Source organism: Octopus bimaculoides, chromosome 23 (genome assembly GCF_046866305.1).
Source record: "Octopus bimaculoides isolate indiv1 chromosome 23, ASM4686630v1, whole genome shotgun sequence".
Taxonomy (NCBI): Eukaryota; Metazoa; Mollusca; class Cephalopoda; order Octopoda; family Octopodidae; genus Octopus; species Octopus bimaculoides.
The window spans coordinates 36,871,183-36,882,351 of record NC_142950.1 but is presented as its reverse complement, the minus strand read 5'-3'; the positions used below and the strand labels follow the sequence as shown (position 1 = coordinate 36,882,351).

The 11,169-nt window shown below is 36.8% G+C and overlaps 1 protein-coding gene across 3 annotated transcripts in view; it reads left to right on the top strand.

The window, feature by feature from the left end:
• Positions 1–11,169, top strand: part of LOC106874472 (uncharacterized) — a 152,072-nt gene that overhangs the window by 52,913 nt on the left and 87,990 nt on the right. The window contains exon 1 of one of the 3 annotated variants that reach the window (XM_089340255.1): positions 1–185. This exon is cut by the window's left edge and continues 238 nt beyond it. The exons of the other annotated variants lie outside the window; for them this stretch is intronic. Within the exon in view, the coding sequence (XP_089196381.1) occupies positions 168–185 (18 nt within the window). The 5' untranslated portion in view covers positions 1–167. The remainder of the gene's footprint in view (positions 186–11,169) is intronic. 3 annotated transcript variants of the gene reach the window in all.

Genomic DNA, 11,169 nt, shown 5'->3' with positions numbered 1-11,169 from the left:
TACCGCTACTACTACTATTACTCATGTCTCCTCTGCAAACCTCCAACTAAAAAAGCCGTAAGGCCAACCTTTGAACATTTCGATAGCCAAGCAAACTGTCATCTCGTGTGCTATGGAGATATGCGAATGTACGAAACCATGTTTTTACTGGACTTCGACAGCAGGTTATGTACAGACTTCTTGATGTGAGTTTTATATATGTATGTGTGTGTAGATATATATATATAAATATATATGTATATTGCATCTATTTTTATGTGTGTGTGTGTGTGTGTGTGTGTACGTATGTGCTCCTGCATGTATTAAACGTTTACACATGTTTATGCATATATAAAAATATCTCAGACAATTCCAATTTACAAGCGTGCACACACTCACACGCATACGCACACACACACACACACACGCACCGTGTACTTGGCTTACATATCCCATAGAGATATCCTCAATGAACTTGTAAACAGATTTGCATGCGTGTGTCTGTGTGCATGTAGACATATGTACACATGCTCATGCCGCCCCCACCCCTGAACATATATAGTCCATAGATGCATTCCGACAATTATATAGGCGTGGTTGTGTGGTTAAGAATCTTGCTTTGCAACCACGTGGTTTTGCGTTCAGTTCTACAGTAAGGTACCTTCTATGTCTTGTATATGTATTTGCCTTTGACAGTATTTATTGTTTACGTCCCATAATCTAGCGGTGCGACAGAGGGTAAATGGATTGACATAATTTACTGAGCTCTTGAATATGGTGCCCCAGCATAGCCGCGTTTGATACGACCTAACTAAAAGAACACAGCTTATTTTATGAAATTACAGTTACAAGAACTGAAAAACATGTGAAACATTCCAGTGGTTTAATATGTAATGTACACACGGGCACACGAACAAACATATGTATGTGTACATATATGCATACATACATGCATGCACGCTTACATACATACATACATACATACATACATGTGTGCGTGTGTGTGTGTGTGTACACAAATATACAAATCCAGTCTTGCAAAAAAGAAACCCATCTATATATGTAAATGCATCTATAGATTCATACATACATCTACACATCATCCATCCATCCATCCATCGTAGATGAGGTATGTCTGCTTCTTCCAGGTACAAGTGTTGTTAGAGGAAAGAAATGAGACACTGTTGTAAACTCACGATGAAGGGAGTTACCTCAATACCAATGCAGACCTCTTTGAATCAATTATTTGTTTCTAAAACCTATTGCTCAATGGTGCAATAGGTTTTAGAATAGCAAGATGCCAAATCTGCTGTTCCATCTCACAAATCGCTCCAAACCAGTCCCGAGAAATATTTAAGATGGATGTAAAGGTATACATATCATTTCGTGGAGGACATCTGCTATGTATCAACTGACACATGGTATCCTTCTAATGATCACTATCTACTGTCATTTTATTACGAAGCTTTTGAAAAACAAGTCAAACACTAAAAAGAGGTTGTCTTTAAAACAAACTAACACACACACACACACACACACACACACACACACACACACACACACACACACACACACACACACACACACACACACACACACACACACATTCTCTCTCTCTTTCTCTCTCTCTTTCTCTCTCTCAAAGGATTTAAGCCAGATCAAAAATGTTCATTTTTGTGTGATGAGAGATGGAGGTGTGGAAAAGATATTAGATTATCTATGGATATATATCTGGGTTCAAATCCGTTATTGATAGTTGGTTCTTTACTCTATGTTGTTTCAGTTAACCAAATTATCGTAAATAAAGTATTACATTGTCTGGGAATGCTATATGGATAGACCAACTCTTTATCCAGAAGAGGAGGAGGATTATCTCTTATCTACGTTACACCAATAAACTGAAGCTAAACACCAGATAATAAAAGCTTCTCACTTGTCTACTTATAAAAGTATACAAATGAAGGTTGGTCTTTAAATGCCACCTCCCTGCAAAGGTTATAGATTTAGCTAAAAAATACTCAGCTAACCAATAATTGTCATGTCTTAATATCGGAACTTTAATACACACGTTTTTTTAAAACTAGCCAAAAGCATCATTGCAAAATTTAAAGGGTTCTCCATTAAATTGGGGAACAGATTTTGCATACGTCAACTACCAGGGAATCAAAGACTGGCTTCATGAACTGATAAATGAAATTACTGTTACTTGACACGATAATGTTAACCAATTGATTGATTCAGTGACAGCATCCAGCTGCTGGTTTGACATTTCCCGCTTTCGACATGACCGATTCGAAATCAGAATTTCATCAGTTTTACGTATATCTTTATTAATTCAACTGCACTTCACATATAGTTTTTTTTTCTTAAATCAAATCGGTTGTGAATGTAGGGAGAGAGAAAAGGAACATTAGTTGCAAGAGAGAGAGAGATAGAGAGAGAGAGAGAAAGGGGGGGAAAGAGAGAGTGCGTGTGTGTCTGTGTGTATGTCTATGTGGTATGTTCAGAAGTCGGGACAATTAGCAGCGTTCGGATGTCGGGGTAATTAGCAGCGTTCGGATGTCGGGGTAATTAGCAGCAACCTCCGTGCAGAAGTGTATTAGCATTATCTCACGCAACGATAATATTACTCGGCCTCCACTTCTGATGCTGATTTGCACATAAACCATTCACTATCAATTGCAATGTTTAATTTATCATATATGAACTGTGAAAGTAATCGCCTTATTATGTTTATCTATGTACTAGACAATGCGGTGGGGGCTTTTCTATTTATGTATTATAATCTATTATTTCTTGAAACCGATCACCACAATTGGCAACCTATACTTTTGCTTTCACTCTTGAAATAATTTTGAGTTGTGCTTTATTAGGACTCCTCCTCCTCCTGAACTATACTTCTAAAGCTGGTCGTTCTCTAACTTTAATCATTTTTACAAGCTGTTACTTTCTTCTTTTTGAAACCTGGCTCTGAAGTACATCAATTCCCATGTGAGGTTCCTTACCTTTTTAAAACATATCTTATTATTATTATTGTTATTTTTTTTTTACATCTCTGGCTTTCTGCGTCTTGCTTTTGTTTTCAGCTAAGTTGTAAGTGTATTTGTTTTCTGTTGAATGTATGCTTAATGCAGCTGTTCCTTCTAATATGTTTTTCTTTACGACTTTGCCTTTTCATGAAGTAATAAGTTATCTTGTTTTTTTCAAGAAGTAGTTGCATAGAACAACATTCGATGCTTTGTCGGTCATCTCCAGTTGAGTAAAATCCCGCTTCTATTTTTTGTTTATCCTGTGTAAATTTGGTGTCTATCACTTTTCGGGTAGTGCACTATGTATTTTGTGAAATATTTTCTTGTTTGGGTATCTATTTTGTAAATTACATCCAGCCTCCATTTATAACTTCGAAACATTATGCTGTTATGAAAAACAGAGCGAGTTTTGGTAGCTAACACCTTATGTTTGGCATTTAGATAAGTTTCTATGATCACAGGATGAGAGTTCTTGGCAACACTAGTTTATGACCGCATATCGACCATTCACACTGAAACCTGTTTTACTTTCGTCATTTATTTTCAAGACACGATTTTCGCTTCTTTCTCTTCCGTTTTTGTTACACAGATATTTATATTCCAAAACATTCCTTCGTCAATTAAGCTGGTAACAAAGTTGCAGTTTCCAATTGGAATCGTTTCCCTTAAATACCACCTCTGCCTCAAGGGACAGACATGAATGTTTCACCATCCTTTATTTCTTTCGTTTAAGACTTTGTACGAAATTTGTTATTATTTTTGAGGATTGAATGAAGACTACACATTTTTTTTTATTATCATCGTGACTACAAATGATGCACACGACGCAGGACCCGGATACTACAGTTGTTCAATTCTGACTCCTATCAGTAATTTGTTTCTGTATCCCCACTTAAATTAATATAAATAATTATTAATGTTTATATTATTTTAACTTATTTCACTGTATCAACTGGGTTTCTATTGAAGGAAATGATTTTTATCTGTATGTTTCTATAATTAAAAAAAAGAAGACAAATATAAAAAGCAAAAAACCCCAACCTGCAGCACTTCTTGACTTCCACTGAAATTCCTATGACGGAGACAAATGTCATAACTTCTCATTTCCTGCTTTTCTTTAAAATTAAATCCTCGCAGTTGTACAAACAGTCACATCACTGCAATAAGTTATTCCTTTTGTATGTGAAATAGAAATCTCTTATTTTGCTAACCACTGCAATTTTTAGGATTCGTTCTTATTGTTTATCATTAAAAAATGATGATGCAGTTTGTCAATGGATTTGGTTAACATTTTGTATAGAAATATAAGTTCATGGATGGTGTCTAGATTCTGATAAATCAACTTGTAGTCACCCCTCCTACTTCTGTATCTTTTTCTTTTGGCATGAGAAGCTCAAAGGAGAACAATTCCAAAACTCAGTCAGATACAAAAAGGTGGTTATCAGTCAAGAAAAGATCAATTTAATCGACTTCATTCAAGACTCGTGGCCTTGTGCTCATGCTGGAAATCAATACCTATCGGATATTACGATTCTGATCGATGTTTTAATTATCCGAAAAGGTTTGCGAATTGCCTAACTGGACTGGAAAAAGTCAATTAAAAATTTCCTGTTTATCTTTCCGAGTATCTGGTGTAGAAACCTTATTTAAACAATGTTATGACTCGATGAACTTTTGACTTTTGAATAATGGAAGGGCAAGGAAGATTATAAATGGAAATTATAAAGTGTTGAGGCTATTGTTGTTGTTGTTGTTGTTGGGCGTTTTCAGTCACGTCACAACCTTCAGTGCAGACACCTAAAACCTATGAATACAAGTGATCCCTTTTCTTTTAAAAGAAAACTGTTAGCTCTTCATAGCAAATTGATTGGTCTGCCTCCTGCCTCCCTCCCTCTCTCTCTCTCTCTCTCTCCCCTTCTCCCCCCTTCTCCTCCCTCTCTCTCCTTCTCCCCGTACGTGTGTATTTTCTCCAAGTAGCATTTTGCTTATGATCGCAGGTCATAGAGATACTAATATCGACCTACCGCTTACCTTTTTCACTTTCTGGATTCGTTCCTAACTGGTTTCACTAAACGATGGACAGGTTGTTGTTTTGGACAAGTCAACTTTGATCACAGTGTTAAAGCCATGTCCCATCACACTCCTCTCTCCAGGACTACATTATCAAATGTAACCCTGCTTTTATCTGTTAAGAGTGCAAGGCGTTGCTTGAGGAGGGGGTGTAGTTGTTATTTCTAGCAGGTCGAATGAACACGTAGAGGCGACTTACTCGGTTGGCTTGCAGCGTGGGAAAATGCAGTAGTAGTAATAGTAGTAGTAGTAGCAGGAGCAGCAGTAAATATGTATGTAATTGTGTAAGCATGTGTGCGTGTGTGTGTTTGCATGTGCATATGTATATGAATGTATATACATATGTATGTTCGCACGTACTTTATATATGTATGTATGTGTGCATGTATATATATATATATATATATATATATATATATAGTAAAGTCATTGTTCCTCAACCTTTAACTACAGAGACCTCTACAAGTCAATAACGTTTGTACATGTTTCCACTCTCTGCTCGTCCATCCACCAACCCCACTCACATTCACTTCCACTCATCAAAGGTTAAGATTTTGACCTCACTCAACTGCAACCCCCTCCTCCCCCCTCTCTCTCTAGCTTTTAATGTTTGGGCATATGGGTGTGTGCGTATGTCAGTATGTGCTGGTGTGTATGAGGTAGTGTGTGTCTCTCTATGTAAACATATACGTGTGTGTGTGTGTGTGTGTGTGTGTGTGTGTGTGTCTGTGCGTGCGCTTATGTATGTATGTGTGTGTGAAAGTAAAACAGTAGCAAGCAGGTTACTTCCGGTTGTCCTTATAGTCGAGGGTATCGATTTTATTAACACCAGGCACCTTCTGTAATGTATGGCTGGGCCTTATTGTTGTTCACATTGTCTTTGTGATATCGTTTTTGATGGAAGCACCATGGTGATGGCGATAGTTGTCATGCTGTTTAACCCCAAGTCAGTTCTGATGAAAGTCAGTTCTGATGAAAGTCAGTTCTGATGAAAGTCAGTTCTGATGAAGTGGGACGTTGACGAAAATCTGAAAATGCATTCCAGCTGTCATCGTTCTGTATTCTTTGCTGTTTTTTCGGGTACAGGGCACACAGGGCACACAGGGCACACAGGATCACAAAATCCTATGCATCATGTCGTCACCGTGGGCAGGGGTAGATACAATATGTATTTTATCTTTTGCTTGTTTCAGTCATTAGACTGCGGCCATGCTGTGGCACCATCTTGAAGAATTTTTAGTCGATTAAATCGACCCCAGTACTTATGTTTTGATAAGCCTGGTACTTATTCGATCGGTCTCTCACCGAACCGCTAAGTTACGGGCACATAAACACACCAACACCATTTGTCAAGCGTGGTGACACACACACACACACACACACACACACACACACACACACACACATATACGACGGTCTCCCAAATCCACTCACAAGGCTTTGATCGGCCCGAGGCTGTAGTAGAAGACACCTGCCCAAGGTGCCACGCAGTGGGACTGATCCCAGAACCATATGGTTGGAAAGCAAGCTTCTTACCTCACAGCCTCGTCTGTGCCTATGTAACACTAGTTATGGCTACGTCCTTCCTCTAGAAGAAAGACAACCGAGTACATCTGTTAGCCGTATATTTTTATTGAGTGATTTGAAGGTAGAATCCTCCTCAGTTGGTCACATAGAATCGAATTAAGATCTGAGTGAATGAGGTCTCTGAGTTGCTTTCGAAGGTCAAGGCCATTTCCCTTCAAGTATCTTCCACACCCTAGAAATACAATAAGCTATTTAATTATGCTAGAATTATTAGTGATTATTTGATTACTTTAACAATTAAGACATGTAGTTACTTTGTCTAACAGGGTTTATTTCGATTGTCGTTTATTGTCATTTTATTGTTGTTTCAGTGTTTGTTTTTTGATGTTTCAGTGTTTGTTTTTTGATGTTTTCTGATAAATTCAACACATTTTAGTGGTTTTGCCGGTGGCGGTGGCTACGGGTTGTCTAGTCATTTTAGATCAAGTCCAATAATTGATGTTAATATCATCTTTCCTTGGAAACGTGAAAGACAAAACCGACCTCTGCAAAATTTGAACCGTGACGTAAGATGACGTTGTTAAATGTTACGAGGCATTTGTCCATCACTACAACTTTCCCACCATCCATTCCCCGCAACACTAATTCTTGCAGTAAGAGTGGAGGTGGAAACTTTCAACCTCACATTCGTACTTGCTGTTGTCCACGTAAAGTGATTAACATAAATAAACAGCTTTCTAACGAAATCTTTATTCTAAGCCCTTCACCATAGCTGAGTTTGTGGAGGGTGGAGTCGCGAATGGGATGGGTTTGAGCGTTTGTAAAGAGGAGATAAAAAGAAGTAAGAAATGGTGATGATGTTAACACATCGCGACATGGTTCCCTCACATTTGCCATCGTTGCACCAAAATTAGTCTATAAAAATATCAGTTTCCTTTTCATATATAGCTCGCTGTTGTGTTAATAATATTGTAGTGTTAATATTGAAGTTTATAATGGTGATGGTCAACGTGGTGGTGTCGGTGAAGCTGGTGTTACTGTTATAAGCCAACCTGATTTACTTAAGAAACCCTGATTTGTTTAATCGTTATTAAGATACTTAATGTTCAGCGGTGCACGAATTTCTCACTCAACCTCTCAAACACGCTTTAATTCTCACTCTGTATGTGAACTGGTGTGTGTGTGTGTGTGTGTGTGTGTGTGTGTGTGTGTGTGTGTGTGGACAAAAATACACATACACGTATATGTAAAAGTATGTATGTGTGTGTGTATGTGTGTGTGTATATATATATATATATATATATATATATATATATATATATACACACAAACTTCTACACACATGCTAATGTGTGTATGTATATATACGCACAGACATGTAACTATATATGTTTATACATGTAGACAGATTCATGTAACCATATATATATATATATATATATATATATATATATATATATATATGGCAAAAGAGACCGATAGAATAAGTTCTAGGCTTACAAAGAATATGTCTTGGGGTCCATTTGCTCGACCAAACGCGGTGCTCCAGCATGGCCGCAGTCAAATGACTAAAACAAGTAAAAGAATAAAAGAATTATTTAATATTTCGTTCGGTATATTTTATAAAATATCCTCAGTTTAGCGACAACGAATACATACATTTCCACATAGCATAAAGCCACTAAGTTGAGTGAGCGTTTGACTTGAATATCTGCAGTTCAATCCCAGGCCTCGACTTGCTGATTAAATTCTGCTTGTTCTTTCTATGAAATTAGTTCAAATCGAACATTCTACAGATTGACTTAATGAGGGGTGGGGGGGGGGTAGAGAAGGTGGTTTCGGTCTCAAATATTCGTATTAGTGCCTAATCGTCATTATAAGAAGATTCCTTTGTAGGTGAATTGGATTTTGGCGAGGTGTCAGCTTTGCCCTTTATTCTGCTATTGAAAGTCTAGTCTCGAATTAACCATTAGTATTTAGAACTAGGCTGATGGAACAGATCCTTGTTATCAGCAACATTATCGTTGTTGTTACTGATCTTTTTGTCGTTTCCAGTGACCGAGTATTGCTGTGTCCGACATCAGCAACATCATCGCAATAGACAACCGTTGTCACAAAAACACCGCGGCTACAATCGTAGACTCACACAAAACTTGCGTATTGCATATATCAACTGGAAGTTACTATTGGTGATGTCTTTTTAATGAGAATTACACACACACACATGCAGACGCTCTCGTATGTACACACATGATAGTAACGATAAAGAACTTGTCACGCTATTTCTCAACATCTGTTTATACGAAATAAGAACTACATTCCATTCTTAATATCCCTAAATCGTTTGATTAGGAATAAATAGATGGAGACAAAAAAAAGAAGATAAATGAATTAGGAACTAAACATTTCCTTTTAATTTACAGCAGGCTGATGATGGGATAATGACGAGACGTTAATAGAAAGAGTCACGCGACTGATTATGATTGCTAGCAGTATTGACGAAGTGGTGCTGGTAGATGACAACTTGGTAGGGAAGTAACTCTCCTGTTATTGACACCAGCTTCACGCAGTGAGTCCTAACAAGTACAAAGCCACAATAGTTGTGACGAGGACAGTTGATTGAATGAATCCATTGTGAAATCCGGTATCTAATATATCGTTCCCTCAAAACAATAAAAGCAAAGTCGTCCGCGGAGTGATTTGAAATTAAGGCGTCGAAGGATGTCATACCCTTAGTCATGGCTCACAACTTTAGAAGAAGCGGGATCAGTCGATGAGATTGATTCCAGCACTAGACTGATACTTTATTTATCGACTCCAAAAAAAATGAAAGGCAAAGACGATCACGGTGTTGTTTAAACTCAGAACGTAAAGAGTCAGAAAAAACGCCGCTCACCATTCCGTCTGCTCGCAGCCTTGTCATAAAATTGTCATTATAATGGTTTCAAATTTTGGTACGAGGCCAGCAGTTTGATAGAATAATGACGATGATTTCTCCCCAGGTACCAAACCATAATTTTTGAAAATTTATCGATTCTACAAATTCACCATTATTCTACTCCTAATAATAATTTCTGACATAAGATCACTTAATTTGGGGAAGTCAAAAAGATCGATTTTATCGACCCTAGTACTTCACTGATAATTTATTTTATCAAAATCTTTGCAACATTTAGCTACAGCTCCTTACGTTCGGAATTGAAACCGCATTACTATTTTATTTGACGCTTACCATCTCCTTTCTATAAAATATGGAATCCTATAGAAAAAGTCTATAAGAGATTAATAATGAAATTAATCCATCTCGCTATGAGCGGTTTTCAGTTGGTTAATTCGAGCGGGGTGGTCAGGCAAAAATCGACCCTAGAAGAGGAAACGAACTTTCCAGATATTGAACGAGTACTCTTTCGTAGCTACAAGGCCACCATCCTCATCTCTTTTAATATGATAAAGTGTTTTACACAGGCACAAGGTACATACTGTTACGGTGACGATCTAGCCAAAGATATCGATCCCGGGACATATTTAGGCCGAAAAACAAAGTCAACTTCAACAGAATTTGAACCTAGAATGTAGAGAAACATAACTATAAATATTTCAAGATATTTTTGTCCAACGCCCAACCATTTTTCCTTTCTATAAAATATGTAAAAAGCAAGTAAATTAACACTTCAGAATTTGATTTATTTCAAGTTTTTTTGTTAAGATTTTCATCTTTACTTTTAATTTTTTTTTCTTGAAACTTTTTCTTTTTTACATATTTGCATTCTTTCCATTAATTCTTTTATTTCAATTAATTATTCTCCTTCAGTTACTTTTCTAAACTCTTTACCCCATTCCTTCTGCTTGTTTTTCTTTTCTCCTCTTTTATTTCATCTTTCTTCTTTTGTTGTCTTTATTTTCTACTTTCTTTCGTCTTTATTTCATTCCCTTCCATTTTCTCTTTTTTACAAACTTCTTTTACCCATATTTTTTCCCTTTCATCAAATTTCTCCCGTTCCTTTTAATTTTTTATCTCTTTTTTTGTGTCTCTTTTCTTTCTCTCATTTCCACCCTTCTATTTTCTTTATATCATTCTTTTACTTCTTTTAGTTTTAAAACTTGTTATTCTTTCATTATCTCGTATCTCGGTCTGTTTCTTTATTACATAATGTTACTTTCTATAGAATATCACAGATGGCAACATTAAATCCACTAAAGCATGTATAATTAGACAGAATGACGAAAAGAGTTATATAATCTGAATTTTTTGGAATATTTTACTGTCTTTCTTGATATTATTTGAGAGAAAAGGAATCCCCAACTCCTCAGGGAGGAAAAAAACTAAATAAAAAAATACACACACAACTTATGAAATGGGCACCAAACATATCAATGCCAATACCCACAAACTGCTGCAATATATATCGATAATTATTGATTTCTTTTGTCTTCATATCAACCCCCATTCTTTCAAAGGGTTTGTGCAGTCCATTAACTCGATTCCAACATTTGACTGGTGCATGTTTTGTCGACTCTCAAATGGGTGAAAAGCAGAACCAGCCTCATTAAAATTTTAGCTCAA